At 51.7% G+C, this 16,514-nt stretch overlaps 1 protein-coding gene across 22 annotated transcripts in view; it reads right to left on the bottom strand.

The window, feature by feature from the left end:
• Positions 1-16,514, bottom strand: part of Nfasc (neurofascin) — a 174,483-nt gene that overhangs the window by 43,734 nt on the left and 114,235 nt on the right. For 16 of the 22 annotated variants that reach the window (XM_078022665.1, XM_078022662.1, XM_078022669.1 and 13 more), the window contains 8 exons: positions 13,733-13,783; positions 7,622-7,733; positions 7,056-7,240; positions 5,579-5,710; positions 2,633-2,776; positions 1,945-2,056; positions 1,416-1,582; positions 826-973 (listed from right to left, as the gene is read on the bottom strand). In XM_078022665.1, the coding sequence (XP_077878791.1) occupies positions 826-973; positions 1,416-1,582; positions 1,945-2,056; positions 2,633-2,776; positions 5,579-5,710; positions 7,056-7,240; positions 7,622-7,733; positions 13,733-13,783 (1,051 nt within the window). The remainder of the gene's footprint in view (positions 1-825; positions 974-1,415; positions 1,583-1,944; positions 2,057-2,632; positions 2,777-5,578; positions 5,711-7,055; positions 7,241-7,621; positions 7,734-13,732; positions 13,784-16,514) is intronic. The other 6 variants (XM_078022678.1, XM_078022667.1, XM_078022668.1 and 3 more) reach the window with 1 other exon arrangement.

The following is a 16,514-nucleotide window of genomic DNA, read 5'->3' as shown; positions in this document are numbered from 1 at the left end:
GGGGCTCTGCCTCCATGTGCTGCAAGAGGCAGGGTCTGAGTCAAGGGAGCACTCAGCATTCCACAGAGGAGGAGAAGACGTGGGTGGAGCTACTGAGCTCTGTCCACTGCCCTCCTAGTCCACACCTGGCCTGTCTCTGTTCGTCCCTGTACTGCACAGCCCTCTCGCATCAGGGTGCATTAGGTCCCTGAACACCTGTAGGTGTCCTCCTCTTCTTGGAGCTTTGTCTCCTTTGCACCCAGGCTCCTGGAGGCCTCTCCCCACCACCCTGCTCCTCTGAACTGACCCCTGCAAAGGGAGGGGGCGCCCAGAGCAGAACAGGATTATAAAGCTGTCCGTACCCACTGACCCTGTCTCTAAATAAAATACAAAATAGGGCTGGGGATGTGACTCAGTGGTCGATTGGCCCCTGAGTTCAATCCCTGGTACCCTCCTACCCGCCCAAAAGAAAAAAACCACACCCAAACAAAACAAAACAAAAAACCCTGCCACTTATTGCAATGAACATAGTGGGCTGGGGCCAGTGCTGCCCTCTCCTGGAGAACAGGAACACTGCAAACAGGGCTGAAAGGTTGGAGGCTGAGATTCAGCAGCAGACAGGGAGGGGGGAAAGGAGAAGGAAAAGGAGTGAGGGAGAGAAGAAATGAAGAAGAGGGAAGGGAGAGAAAAGAGGAAGAAGGGTGTGGGGGAGGGGTCTCCCCCAAGGACAGGGAGTCACCAAGGCCATCTCCCCGTCCTCAGTACCTCCTTGGTGGCAAGCATAACAAGTGAAGACAAAATGCCCCTCTAACTAAGAGCAGGAGGAGAGAAGGGAGGAACAGAAACCTGTTTCCAATATAGAGCGGCTCATCATCCTTCAGCCAGGAGACGGTGAGCTTCAGGGAGGGGTCGTGCTTCACGCGACACTCCAGCTGTACTGTGGTGCCCCTCTTGGCAACCTGGTCCTCGGGCATCCGGTAGATCCTGGTGGGATCTGTGGAGATGTCCAGGGTGCTCACGGTTGGCCAGTCCTCGGCCCACCACCCCCATGTGGACAGACAGTGTGGCATGCCTGACCTTGAGGCCTCGGATCAGGCCACTGAAGGTGGTGGGAATAGTATGCACTTGTAAGAAAGGAGGAGGGGGGTCCAGTGTGGGCAATCAAACAATCCCCCAAATCCTTTCCTTCTGACTCAAGAACACAGATGTGATTTCTGGTGGTCGAGGAGAGCTGGTGTGAAGAGCAGGCTTCCTGTCCCCATGCCCCTTGGACCAGGCTGAAGTAAGCCCACTCAGTTGTCTGCGCCCAGGTCAGCTGGAAGCCCAGGGGAGGGCGTGCAGAGGAGCCCGCTCGCTCGGGCTGAAACACCACATGCGGGTAACCGTGAGCACAGCTCTTCCTCCTCACTCCGAGCCCCTCCCTACTAACTCTTTACCTTTGACCTCCAGGCGGACTTGGTTTTCCGCTTTGCCCAGGATGTTGGTGGCCACACAGGTGTAGATGCCTTGGTCCTCTTTGCGGATCATCTTAATTTCCAGACTGCCATTCTCATAGACATGGTAATTGCCACCATCCAGGTTGCTTCCTTGCCCATTCTTAAACCTCACAACAGAGCAGCGGAACAGAGCATCTGAGAAGGGACCGGCCAGGGAAGCAGGGCAGCCACCAGCTGGGAGAGATGGCGGTGGCAGCGGAGGGAGCCCCAGACTAGGAGCCTGGGCCCAAAGCCTTGCAGGGTCTGCTTCCCATTGCCTGGCAGCCCTGGAAACTCTCAGCCCCTCTCTGGGCCTTGGGCTCCTTCTCTATAAAAGAAGTGGGTTGACCCAGACCAGACGACCTGCCATGTTCCTCCCAGCTTTGACTCTTTAAGTTTCCCAGGTCTTGCTGAATACCTAGTATGGGCTGGAGGGGACTCAGAATGGTGAGAGAGATGACCTCTGCTGCAGAGGTCTCCTGGGACTTACCATCGCAGTGTGGGAATGGGAGACCCAAAGAACGGGCAGTCCAGCCGTGTCCGGTTGTAAAGAATAACTCTAATGAACTGGTTCCGGGGTGAGAGCATCCGAGGTGGGACATCTGAAATTCCCAGAGAATCGATCTTGGTGTGGAGTCCCACTCTTCCACTCCTTCTTGGGTCCTATCTCTATAGCAGCTTTCGAGGAACCCACGACACTTTCCTCTATCAACATCTCCTCCTCTAGAGGCTCCTAGAAGCCTCTAAGGATTAGGTGAGGAGGGAGTAAGCTAATACACCCTACAGCTTGACCAGTTTCTGCGGAGTTTCCTTGAGTTATTCAGTAGGATCTGCAGCTGCCCCTCTGCAGCCCCAAGGCACCTGGTAGCTCCCCATTTCCACCGCCCTCTTCCCGCTGGGGGTGCAGCAAACATTCTCAGTACCACGTCCATCCAAGCTGGGACCCAAGGCGGACTCACAGACTCGCCCTCCCTCCTCCGGGGAGCGGGGGGATCAACGCTGATTTCTCTGATGAACTAACTGCTCCCGTCCAGCTCTGTGGGGTGCACGCTTCCCCCACCCCTCATCCTCTTACTCTGCCCAGCCTGGCTGATCTCCAGAGAACAAAGTGCACCCCGTGACATGACCGGGCCCCAGGGAGCCTCCACTGTGAATGAGCAGATGTGGGGACAGCTCACCCAGCACACTGACGAAGGCGTTGGCCAGGAGATAGCCGTGCTCGTTGGAGGTGTTGCACTGGTACACGGCCCTGCTGCTGATCTGGGTGTCTCGGAAGATGATGGTGTCGCCCGCCACCTCACGGTTTGGGTTGGGTGGTGCCGCTACAGATAAGACAGAGATGCTCCTTGTGAGATTTGGAAATGACTGGAGCAAGGGCACTGGGACTCTGTCCCTCTGCCCTTCCTGAGCATCACTGGGGTGACGTGGAAGAGGGATCCCTGGATGGGACCGAGAAGACATGGCTTCTGACCTCATCATGGCTGAGCCCTGTGACCTTGACTCTCCTACAGAGGCTTCTCAATCCATCCAGCGGTAATACATATCCCTGCTCAACCCAAATAATAGCTGGGCAGGTGTGCTGGAGAATATAAGCTTTGGGAATAGAACCTGTACTCCAACCCTTTCATGTTCAGTTTTCTGGTTTGCAGTATAGAGATAACACATTGCCTGGCGGGGTTTTTGTGAAGGTAGCCTGAGATGTATTCGTGTATAAAGGAGCAGCGCTCCAGCAGTAACTAATTATTATTATGGCTATTATCACTTAATTTCAACACACATATACTTAAGTATGTTTTGAAAAGGATAAAGCCATTCACAAATGGACAGGAACTACCACCTTCCCATCCCCTAAGCAGGGGCATCTCCAAACATGCACAAAGTTAAACCCATCATCAAACTGAAAGTCCTTCTGTTTGCCAAAGGCCCCAGGTCTTCCCAGACACAGTACGTTCCTGCCCACAGTTCTCCATATTCTGCTGGCTTGGGGTGCAGAGAGCAGAGGCTGCGGAGTAGCTGTGGTCTTGATCCTGTTGACAATGGCTCTGGGGCCTGGGCAAATCAACAAATGTTTCTGGGCCTCATTTCCCTCACTTCTAAAATGAACTAAGCATTACTCCCATCATTCCCCTACTTTAAAGAAGAATAAGATAAAAAAAAGAATAAAAATCAGCTATAAAAGTGAAAGTTTTCTAGGAATGTAAATAATGGCCATTTCTCTCTCTCTCTCTCTTTGGTACTGGGGAAACTCAGAACCTTACACATGTTATGTAAGCACTGAGCTATGTCCCCAGCCCCTTTTAAGATTCCATATTGAGACAAGGCCTTGCTAAGTTGCCCAGGCTACTTTTGAACTTTCCATCCTCCTGCCTCAGCCTCCCAAGTAGCTGGGATCACAGGCATGCACCACCGTGCCCAGACACCTTTCTGAACTTTAACCACTAGAGCTTTCTGGACTAGAGAGCAATGACTTGGCTTGCAGAATCCATGAGCTCATTCAGGACCACTGAGATCTACAAGGGAAGCAGGCAGAGGAGGCTGCAGGAATCTGGCCCCGGGGCGCCACTCCACAGACAGCGAGTCTGGGCCCAGAGCTGGGGAATCAGCAGAAGGTAAATAAAGACAAGGTCAGCATCCTTATGAGCCAGTCCCAGCCCCACTCAGCAAATGGGCACCAAGGGAGGCCATGCCAGAACCCGAATGCCTCCTTGCAGGCCATTCTTAGGAAGCCAACTCTCCTCCCAGACACTCCTCTTGGGAACTCCCTGGAGAGGGTGAAAGGTGACGTTTTGGGGGCAGTCTTGGGCTGCATTTATGTAACAGTGCTGTGGAACCTAGTGTCACTGCCTGTCCTGCCCTCAAATGCTTTAAGGACAGAGAGGGCCACGGGGGACAGGCTGTGTCCGTCTTTGCTTATGACCAGGGCAATGAGACTTCTTAGGCTGGTGCAGGGGTAGCAGCCTCATGGCAACCCACAGCTTCCCCGCTGACTAGCCTAGCGATCTGGGATCCTTCCCTGCACCAACCAGAACCTTGATTCCTCACCTTTAATGTGTGAAATGAAAAGAGAAAAGAAGGTGCAGCACCCAGCCCAGACACACAATGTCTACAGGGGGTTCAGCTCGCCCGTCCACCTGTCCCCTCTGCCTCTCTCCCTGTTCCTGTCAGCTGCTGCTCCCGAGTCAGATTCCGAGTTCTCAGCCCCACCTGGTTGCTATCACTGCTTTCATTTCCTCTGACCCCTTACAGAAAGCAATGACTGGATATTTTTAAAAAGGTAAAAGCAACTGGCCAGGTGTGGTGGTGCATGCCTGTAATCCCAGCAGGTCGGGAGGCTGAGGCAGGAGGACTGCAAGTTCAAAGCCAGCCTCTGCAAAAGCAAGGTGCTAAGCAACTCAGTGAGACCCTGTCTCTCAATAAAACATGCAATAGGGCTGGGGAGGTAGCTCAGTGGTTGAGTGCCTCTGAGCTTAATCCCCAGTACTCCCCGCCCCCAACAAAAAAGGAAAACCAACTGAAGGGAATATGATGTGCGAATATGACCAAGATGACCAGCTGGAAGGGGCCCTGGAGTTCCCGCTCTGCCCATCTCAGTAGGACTAAAATTTCCTAAAGTTTATGCCTACTCAGTAACTGCATCTGTGTAACTCTCCTGTCACTGGGGAAAGTTCTTCCTCATATCCAACATAGTCTTTCACATTTTCAAATACCCTGCCTCTTATTTTGCCCTTATCAGAGATGGGACTTGATTAACCAATGACAAGGGGCTCCTGTCCTGGATGTTCCATGTCCTGGATATCACTCACAGCTGAACCTTCAGAGATGAAGCTGCAGTTCCCAAACCCTAACTGGGACCCTATAGTGGATACGGGGCAGAAAGCAAATATTTAAGAAAAACCCATGAAATCCCCTAAACATGGGAAATAATCATGGGGCTCCCGTTCTCTCTTGTAAACAGATAAGGCAGGTTTCTTGCCTCTCCAGATGTCCAAACAGGCTGCAGGGACAGCCAATGGTTATTCTTTCCCTCCACTTCTACAGCATCCGGGCTGGCCTGCAGGCAGGGGGCTCTGGAACCTCAGACAGGCCAGGCAGGAGCACTGGGTGTGCACCAACTTGCTACTCACATTGCAAAGGTTCCCCGTTCACCATCCACTGGACAGTGGGCTTGGGGTTCCCATTGGCTCGACACACCAGCCTCCCATCCTCACCAGGAGCCAGGATCAGGTTCTTGGGTTCATCCAGCCAGTAGGGAGCAGCTGGAAGACAAGGCGGGCACAGGCAGGGGGAGTTAGATGGCAGGGACAGGCAGGAGACACCAGGTGGGCGCCCTGAAGGAAGGAGGAGCTGGAGGCCCAGCTGCAGGGCGGCACCACCTGCCCCAGGTGCACTATGACTGCAGTGGCGCGGCCCAGCCTGCATGTGGTGGGCTTGGCTGCACCAGCCAATTCATCTATAGGAGTTCACAGAATAGTACTTCTCATGAAAATCCCTGGAGCACTTTTAAAAACCCATCAGGACAACCTAATGGCTGCTAGGGTTCATTTTAGGCTACCAGACCATATTCCTCAGGGGAGGCTCAAGTGGCAATGCTTTTAGAGATCACTCATATTTATGATGTGCACCCAAGGGTTCGATCCACTGCCCTGCGTTTGTCCCTCTGTATTTCCGTTGTTGCCAAGTCAGACCGTTTAGGAAAGGCCTTGTGTTCTTTCAGGCACTGCACTTTGGTGAGAGCAGTTCTGAGTAGTTGGCCACCCCCTTCAATTGTTTGGACAATTTTGAGAATGAGGGCATGTGTGGATTTTTGTGAGCAAGAGGATCTTTGCATTAGATTCTCAAAGATCTTTTCATCCTCCCCACTCCCCCATGCTAACAACCTCCTAGTCTGTTTGTGGAGCTGAAGCCAAGCCAGAGTCGTGAGATCCACTAACTGTGTGCTAAGAAAGGTCTTGTTCTCTGGCCTCCGATCTCATCATTCCAATCATCCATGCAGCCCAGGGCTGAGAACTGACTCCTGCAGCCCACCGCCCATGGCTGGGCTCCATGAAGACAGGTGCTCTACTGCCTGCAATAGCTCAGGCGGGCCATCTCTGTTTTTAGGAGAGGGAAGCGATTTAAAATAAAAATAATAATTTTGACTACCATGTGACTCCCCCTTCTTAAAAAGAAGCACAGCATTATGCACAGATACACAGACAAGCACAGGCTAAGACGACACGTCACAAACGGGAATGCAAAACGAAAGAAAGAAAAGGCTCTGGGAATGATCCAAATGGGCCATGGGAGGAAAGTCACCTGCTGAGGGAGCCCCGGCGCCAGGGAGAGTTGGTGATGGTCCAGGTGGATCCCCTTCCCTCAACCCCCACTGCACATGCGTGCATGCACACATGTGCACACACACACACACAAGCACTATGCATGCAGACAAGCCCCACATCCAGGGAATGGCAACTCCTGTGGCAGGTCACAATTGCCACTAACCAGTGCACTGACGGTTCCCCACTCACCCTGCCCCATCCCCGCAACCACCCTCAGAGGGAAGGGTGGTCATGGTGTTCAGGGTTGGCAAAATAATCATAATGAGAAATACACACAACGTACCCTTCACTCTCACCGAGATCGTGTGCCGGATGCTGCCCATCTTGTTGGAGGCCAGGCAGAAATACTCCCCAGAGTCTTCCTCGGACACATTGGTGATACGCAGAGCCTTGTTAAAGTTCTCAAACTTGGCCTTGTCAGATGGGAGGTCCCCACCTTTCTTGTACCACGCGATGTCTGGTGTTGGGCTAGTAAAGGAACCAAGCAAGAAATAGAGAAATTGTCATGAAACATGACCCTTGCCTTCCAGAGAGCCTGGGACAACTGGGTACATGTCCACTAAGAGCTGATCCTTCCCATTCAGAGGAGGATGCAATGTACCTGAGAGCTCAAGGGACTTAGCTGAAATCTTAAAGCACACGTGGGATGCCTGACCATCTCCTTTTCAGAAACAGGGATGGCAGAATGACTACACAGATGGAGTGACTAGGATCTGTCAAGCTCTGCTGTTTGTCCCCACTTTCGCTACACTAATGGTATGTCCCCCACAGAGGCAAGAAGAGAACATGGACAGACTCCCATTCCATCCTCCAGAAGGTGGCTGGAAGTGGGGTGCCAAGTGTACGTACACCCCAGAAGCGATGCACTCTAGCAGGAGGTCCATGCCGCGGAGCACCATCTGACTGCTCGAGGTACCCTGGGGATACATGAAGCTGGGTGTTCTCTCTGCAACTCCTCGGGCTGAAACAGGATGGAACAAGCTCCCGTGAGCCTTCTGCCCAGAGGGCTGACCTGGGTTGGCCAAAGCTGTCAGGCTAGAGAAATGTCACCACAACCCCTGCTGGATCCTCCCCGCCCAGACCACCCCAAGGACCGGGGCATCACTGAGAGGTTAGGAAGCCCTGGCTCCTCCGCCCCACCAGCACATTGGTGTGACCAGCTCTAAGTTCTGAAAGGATCTGCCAAGAGGAGCCCATCTTCCCCAGCCCAGGAAACCCCCCCTTCCCTGGAAGGAGAGGGGGCTGACTGAACAGCGAGAGGTCCACTCCAGGAGCATCTTGAAATCCCAGAGGCCACTGCGGGTAGCCCCCAGGGCAGGCCATCTCAGCAGTAGTCCTTCCTTCCCAGACTGGGATGTGGGAGAAAGAGGAGGCATGAACTGGGGCCACAGGACAGACACACTGCTCTCTGGGACCCTGAAGACAAGAGGCTGGGACGAAGCCACAAAGCCCCAGATAAACAGTCAGACATGCAGGGAGGGGTTATTAATGGCTTAGCAAGGACCTGGAGAGAATTAATGAGCAGAGATGACAGGAGATCACTCTGAGGCCAACACCATTCTGCCTCCCCACTAATGACTTTGGAAGGGGGCTTTGGGGGGGGGGTGTTAATTGCGTGTGAGATACTGGGGGGAGGGGGAGAGACAGCCCGAATGGACAACTAGGCTGGGGCAGCCAGGGGTCTGAAATCAACGAAATTCACGCTCACTTTAAAGGCCACGTGGCTCACAGATTGACATTATCAGGAAGCTGGTTTCCCTGTGGAAGGGGTCAGGCTGGTGTGGGTGCTTCCAGAGTGGGCCCCATCTGACCTGCGCCTTGCCCCTCCCCCACAGCTCTTTGTGCAGTTCTATGGAGATGGGTAAGACGGAGAGAGAAGAGCAAGGGTTTCCCAATCAGGCAGCCCCAAGGCAAAAGGGACCCGGGAGGAGGGACCCTCTGCCCCAAGGTGTGTGATTATAAAGGAGCTATAGGCTGAGCCTGCACCTGGGTTGAATGGGTCTTAGGCTTGGTTGGGAAGTGGGAGGTGGGGGGACGGCAGAGCTGCCCAGAGCTGGGAGCCCCCAGAGATGCCTGGACTGAGAACAAAGGCATCCATCCTAGGGCTTAATTGGCACTGGCAGAGTGGGGATAGATGGCGGGCGCCTCTGTCTCTGTATAATTGGTGCTTCCTAATGGAGCTTTCCGGGGTAGCCATTGCCTGGCTGGACCAGGGGCTTCCTGTCCTAGAAGTGTTCAGCTTCTCTCCATTAGCCACTGGGGAGTGAATCTTGTAGGGTTTGCTTCTAATTTATCTTTCTGTCAAGGGAAAAAAGGATGACACATATCCTGAGGTACTGAGGCTGCTGGCACAAACACAGCACATAACAAATGCTCATTAAATGTTTCAGAATGAGTGAATTAAAGGGGGTGAAGGGAATAAAAAAAAAAGAAGGAGACGATGTACCCCGAACATTCTTTCTCTTTCTGTAGATGCCTTCCTCTGTCCCACCAGCACACACATGTACACAACCATGGCTACCGAGGGGTTAATCCATTATGTGGTTAATGGGTTACCATCTACATCTACAGCTCTGGTAGCATCCAGCTCTCAGCCCCAAGGAAGCCGACCCCAAAGCAGGAGCTTCCTCCCACCCATCATTATAGTCACCAACACAAGTCAAGGCAACACAAGGTCAAGGGCACCACAAGGAGGACATGGCAGGGCAGGAGGCTTTCAGATCAGGTGGGAGCCGGGAGCCCTGTGAGGATTTGGAAGATGCCCAGCTCAGTCGTTATACTCATTCCAGGAGGGGACCCTGTGCAGAAACCAATCTGTGACTCGGTGGACACTTAATCACACCAGAGCAGGCGGCACCACAAACACGCATGACCAGCGAAGCAGTGAGGACGGGGAGGAGGGAGACAAGCACAGAGTCCCACTTTGGGTGCCATGACGCTACAGCTGTGACTATAAAAAGGCTATCACGACACCGCCCTGTAGGATGTGGGCTAGCAACACAGAACTATCTCAGGGACGGAGACACTACTGGGAAGTAGGCCAAAGTTCAAAAGAAAAGAAAGAACACCCTAAAAAATCAGAGGTAAAAATCAGGGCCACCACTTGGTAAGCATTTATTAGGGGTCAACGGTGCCGACGACTCCATCTGCACCAGCATCATGTGGAACCTCGCTATAAACGTGGGGGCATTACCCCATCTTTTATCAGAAGAAATGGAAGTCAACAGACTTGCCTGAGGTCACAAGCTCATTCTGGATATTTAGCATCAAAACTCATGCTCCTGTGCTAAATGGCCACTGTGTCTAAAGCCGGAGACCCCGCTTGTCCTTACTTCTGATGGGCAATTTTTGGAATATCTTCCTTGAGGGCAAAGGAGGTGAGGGGGAAAGATCTTATTGTCTGTGAGCTGCTTTGGTGGGACTCTTCCACTACGCTTTACTCCTCTCACGGTCTCAGCTAAGCTTCCGTCTCTCCTCGTGGGTGTTAGGTAACCTCAGGCCCACAATGGCATCTGAGCTGGATTCTGAAGGGCACAGAAAGCTTGCCGAAGAGCCAGGGTGACACACGGGATCCTTAGGATCAAGAAGGCTGGCGCTAAATGGAACGTTACAAAGAAATGTGGTCAGTTGCAACAGGAGGAATTGACATGAAAATTTAGGAATGATGATCCAGTTGGTGGCTTTGGGAGCCACTGTTCCCAAGCCAGGGTACCTATTTTTTCTTTCCCGGAGTAGACACAGGGGCCAGTCATCACCAAGACAAATGTAAATTACTGTATGAAATTGCAAGTGGTGCCAGATGAGTGTCTCTCCATGGAAGCATGGATCCTTCGCGAGCACGTCTGTCCTCACAACGCTCCTGTTACTCTTCCTGATCTTGGGAGTGGGGTCTCACCTAAAACCTGACAAATCTCAGAATCTTCCAGATACTATAGCTCACATCTGCATGGACTCAGGAAGAGCCTCCCACATGGGCCCATCTGACCTCCACCCAAGGACAGCCGGTCCCCTCCTGCTCTCTCAAAAGCTGTGGCTCAGAGAGGGGCTCATGGGTCTCTGGGGGCACATGGTCAGCCAGGGGACATCAGATGCTGCTGCTGCCTCAGCCATATTGATGTTAAAGGTCCAGTGAAAAATGGCTCCGGATTGTGTCCCACAGGAAGAAAGGTCAAGAGTGCTGACATAATTGTTCCCCTGTGTCAGCACTGCATGGTAGCAGGACGAGAGAGCCTAACAAATCAGATACATCTGAGGACTCTGGCCAAAAACAGCTTTTAGGGGCAGCTGGATCCTATACCCACATGCTTTGCTGCCTCTGATTCTGAGAATTGAGAACCAGAGACTCCTGGGGCTGCGTTCCTGGCATCCCGTCTAACTCTTTGGCTCTAGGAATTTCTGACCAGACAACTCCACGAGATGAGAAAACTGTTTGCCTAGTAACATTTGATACCTCTCACTGCCAGGAAATTTCTTCCATAAATCTAACTCAACTCCTTCACACAGCACTTGGGGCTTTTTTTCCCCCTCAGTCTCAGACAATTTTTATTTCTTTGGTCTGCCCTAAAATTTCCCTCTGTGTATACTTTCTTCCTACATGTGCCTGCCTGTCTCTCCCTGTCTTCTTTTCAAGTTCTCTGTGTCCTTCTTAGCTTTATAGACAGATGAGCTATGCATGACACAGTCAATATGACTCCCTTCCCTTTAAAGCCAGCAATGAATGACATTGATGTAGCATTGGTGATGTGTCCAACACCTGGCTAGGGAATCACACATCTATTATCCTGGGCCAGGTGTGGTGGCTCACGCCTGTAATCCCAGCCGATCCGGAGGCTGAGGCAGGAGGATTGTAAGTTCAAAACCAGCCTCAGCAACTTAGTGAGACGCTAAGCAACTCAGCGAGACTCTTGTTTTTAAATAAAATATAAAAAAAGGGCTGGGGATGTGGCTCAGTGGTTAAGCGTTCCTGGATTCGCTCCCCAGTACCAATCCAAACCAAACAAAAAACCATAACCATCCTGGGATGTCATTTGACAGGTAAGGAAATGAAAGTTCTGAGTCATTAAAGGGCTTGCCCAGTGGCACTCAGTGACATGTCCTGGAGCCTGGGTTTAACTCGAGGTGGTCTCCCTCTAAGTGCCCACTCTCAGCCACCTGCCCTCCCAAGTGGCCTCCGTATCACTGCGGCAGGTCAGGGGGCATCTGGTCCATGTTCAGAGGCTTCCAACCCACTGGCTCATCAGAACAAAATAGAAGTATGGGGTCGCCACTACCACTACAAGAGACAGGCTGACTTCAAAGCCCAATAGAGAGAAGTTCTGGGCAGTCGCCCCATAGATGATGTCTCTGTCCAGCTCTCTGCACTCAGGAAGGAACTTTCTCTTCCTTCCTTTTGAACTTCCTATTCCTTTCTAGAACCATCAGCCTAGCTGTCCTGTGTTCAACGTGTGCCTCATGTGGACTTGATGTCTTTTCCAGCAGCTTCGTACTTGGGTTACCCCTGACCCCCCTTGGACTGAGTGCTCGGGGTCAGTCTTCCTGTGAGCTCTGTAGGTGCCAGCATCCTGGGGGATTCTCACAACTTCCATTGATTTTTCTGGTAATAATCTCAACTACTGGTTCCAAATTGGTTGAAGTGGCTGGCATCACTCAACCTTATGCCAGTGATAAAATAACAGGTTTCCTTGCAGAGTCTATAGAAAGCAAGGAGCTTGGACCAGATGGTCTCTAAGTGACCCTTCTGACTTTGATGTACTCTGGCATTCACAATACTTCCTCAAACCGATTGGAATTTAGAAAAAGGCATATTCTGTATTAGTGCTCGGGGGCTTTTGACACAATAGTGGTTGGCCCCCGTTAGCTTGAAAACAAACAATTCTCAGAATCCAACCAAGGTCCCTTGCTTCCTTAGGCAGTCAATTTCTCTGGCAGAATCTCAGTGCGGTTCTAGCTTCCTGGTGCCAAGTTGGAGCCTCGGCCTCCCCCACTGGCTCTCCCACCCTCACCCATCCCCCACTCTAGACACCCATTATTGTTTATATTCGCACACCTCAGGATGGACACTTTCTATCTATTTGAGCCCCCAATGACCTCCTTGGGGACCTGGAGCCTCAGCTTCTGAGGCATAATGGATGATGGGGCACAGCTGTCTTGCCAGAGCCATCAAATGATGATTCCTCTGGTTGCTCAAGGTAAAGAAGACATTCTGGGGCCCCAGTGACGTGAAATTCAGGTGCAGAAATAGCCAATTCCCCTAGTAGTCAGACTCAGCAACCAGTTGTGGGATGAGTAAGACACACGTTTCATGCAATTGTTCCATGACTTGTAAGTGTGGGCTGGTGGACAGGGGATTTGCCTGAACCAGTGGCAAGAAGAAACACAAGAGGACCGAGGACGGGCCAGCTTCATTTATACTCACCTGCAATGCTGAGCTGACTTACTCCCACTTCCCAGGTGGATTTAGAAGAGACCTGGGGTCTAGCTATAAAGCAGTACTCCCTAGAACTAAGGCTACACTGCAAAGCAGACTCTTCCTATGCAGACACTAAAAGCAGCCTGCAGTTTTTTAACTGCCTGCAGGAACCAGACTTCCTGTTTCTTCCTCACTGTGGGCAGGCACCTCAGGTCCTCTCCATCCATCCGACACTGATGCCTATGCTTCTGCTGGCACCTCCAAGGAGCTCTTCTGAAGCCCTACCCTGGGGTGAGCCCCTCTGCTAGGACAGCCACTGGAGGCCGCTGGAGGCTCGAACATTTGGGGAGATCACACCACTTCCACGTGAGCTGCCTCACACTCCTGCACTGACCTGGCAGGCAGCATCCTGACGTGTCACCTTGGCACCCTGGCCTGGCCAGCTGTCACACCTGCCACCCAGCAGGAGTTAATGACATGGTATCAGTCAAGTTAGGCAAACTGGTGTTAGGACAGGCAAGGTTACTCCCAAGGTTACCGCCACGACTCACCACTGTACATGTCAGGGTGGTTTCTTAAGGACGAGTCATTATAGGGGTGGTCTGCAATAAACAAAAGAGGGTGAGCAAACAGAAGGCCACGGAGAAGTCATGGAGGCATACACGGGGAGAGAGAAACAGAAAAGCGAAGCTACAAAACAACCGAGGAGAGCGCCTGCGATGTGTGCAAAGGAAAACACGCGCGCTTGGGAAGGGGACGTGTTTGGACAAGCAACACAAAACAACTCTCAAAGGAACAGAAAGGTTAAATCCTGCAAAAGAAGGCAAGAGTAAAATAAAGTTTTGTTTTTAATTAAAGAAATTAGGTTTGAACTTTGCTTGGTCCTACTATATTTCAAACAGATGAGATAAGGGTTAGTGGCATTCTGCAGCAGTCTCAGGACCAACTTCTTGTCTGAGTCCTCACTTCCCAGGACTCCGGATCAGGCCAGCTCTTGGGGCAGCTGAAGAAAAAGGCGTGTTAGTGAGCTCTGGGGAAAAGAGCCAAGTCCTGCCGGTGCAGAAGCTAAGCTGCAGCAGGAGGGAGGAGGTAAATGGGGGAAGAAGATAGTCATCAAAACAGGGAGGGTCGACAGAGGGACCCTGGCAATGCCTAGCAACAAGCACCGTCCTAATCTGGCCAGGTGGGCACGCCGTGGTCTCTGGGATTCCTCTGCTGGGGAGTGCTCCAGTGTGGCTGAGGTCCCAGCTCTTGGACTGGAAGGGGGGCTTGGGACAGGACAGTGAGGTCGGGAGTTCCAAGTTCTACACCGTGGGCTATACTACAGATTGGAGCTCTGTCAGTGCGTTGGGAATGAAGACATTTCTTAAGGAGCAAGATCAGTAGCTTTGGATTTAATGTGAGGTCATTAAAACCCTGAGGCCTTTAATCCTCAGTGAAAAGACATTTTGGAATAGGACAGACAAACACTCCAATGTCCCTAAGGAGCTTTTTACTTGCCATCACCCTCCATCCCCTTCCAGGATTCAAGTTTAGACAGTCCCAGCAGGGGGTGGGGGTGTGCCACAGACTGGAAGCTAAGCAGACAGCCCTGAGCAGCCCAGGACCCAGTCCAACCGCCTGGGGGAGGCCAGGTGCTGTGCCAAAACATTTGCATATTTGAAGACAGATCAAATCCCGTTACAACTCATTATAAGAGGGTCTGCGAGTTCTTTTCTAGGACTGGCATTGCATCCCCAATCTGCATAACACCCGGTAGGAAGATTTTCATTATTTGAACTATCTCTTAATATGGGCTTGGTGACAAAAAATCTAGCCCTCTTGGGAGATGGGCTTGGGTCTATCTGGAGCAGAAGGTGGAAAAGGATCTGCAATGGGATGGGGTGTCGGGGGGTACCAGGATAGGTGGGAGCTGTGGTTGGTCTTGGGAGGGAACACTCCTTTCCTCTAGTGGGGAAATGATGGCACATACAGAAAAGGGCCCCTTCTTTCATGATCCCATGCCACTGAGTAAAACTGCCAGCCTTTCTTTTTCCAGAGGAGTGACCCACATTCACAAATGGCCTTATCGTTTGTGGCTTCTGCAGCACAGATGAGAGATTCAGAGAGACTTTCTGACTCCCCTAAGTCTGTCACTTAGACGTTAAGAGGGAGCTGGAATGCACTCTGTTGTCTGCCTCCGGGGGACTCTTCTCCCTCATCACGGTGCCTCTTAGATGCCTGTCACAGAGAGGGCAAAGAGGGACAGGTGTATCTTTGTTAGCTTGACTCCATGGCTATCTTTGACTGCATCCAAAAATAGATTAATTTTTTTTTAAATTTTACTTTTGCAGTGTTGGAGAGCCTCCCACATGCTAGGCAAGTGCTCGGACGCTAAGCTATGTCCTCAGACCTGGAGTTTTAGATAGACTAGCATTTTGTATTATATATCTTTCTTCCCTTCCTTTAATGCAACTAATACAAAAAAAAAAAAAAAAGAGTGTGATGAGATTTATTTCTTTCCAAATGGGCAAACTGTGGGCAGACTGTTTTGCCTCCCACCCCCAGACCTGGTTTTGAAGGTACAAGAAAAAGCCTGTGTCCTTCCCAGACAGAAAAGTCGAGAGAGCTCAACTGTGCTATTTTAAGCAACTGTGCCAAATTCTGAGTTGGCTCAGATGCCCGGAACTTGTTTCTCGCCAAAGCTGCCCCAGGAGAACTCCAGGAAGCTGACATGGTTCTGTTCCAGTCACCTCGAGGGCTTCCCATCATTTGGAGGAAAGAGTTTTCAATGGAATGGGGGGGGGGCAGAGATGAAGCAGAAAGAAACGTCCCTTACATCCTTGGGTAGAGAAAAGGGTATTTCTGGAAAGTTCCACTTGTAAATGTTGCTCAAACCTCTAAGTGCTTAATTTTACAGAGTGGAGTTCCTCGTCACTTTCATCTCCAGGCCTCTGCTCAGGATGGCAGAAGGCTCCTAACTCTGGCCCAGGAGCAGCAGGCTGATCTCCAGCCCTGCTGGGGCAAGGAGAAAAGGGCCCCGGAGGAGGTGCAGGGTCAACTCAAAAAGTGATGTGCTCTTGATGGTTCTTCTCCTCCCCTGACTCCTTCCATGACCAGCCCTGTTCTGGCTACTGAGATCACTCTAAGGTCCTGGGCAGACCACACGGTGCTTCCCAGATCATCCCCTGGCAGGTAGTTACCCAAGGTGCATTAAGAAGACACTGCAGATAAACCAACTTTCTTCTCCAGAGGGTGCCCCTGGGCCTGGGTACGAAATGAGAAAGCAGGGGTCGGGGGAGCAAGCAGAGCAAAGCTGGGCCACCCTGCCAGGACCACGTGGGGCTCATTGCT

This window comes from Ictidomys tridecemlineatus, chromosome 10, assembly GCF_052094955.1.
Source record: "Ictidomys tridecemlineatus isolate mIctTri1 chromosome 10, mIctTri1.hap1, whole genome shotgun sequence".
Taxonomy (NCBI): domain Eukaryota; kingdom Metazoa; phylum Chordata; class Mammalia; order Rodentia; family Sciuridae; genus Ictidomys; species Ictidomys tridecemlineatus.
The sequence above is the reverse complement of the archived record's forward strand: the minus strand, read 5'-3'. Positions and strand labels throughout refer to the sequence as shown.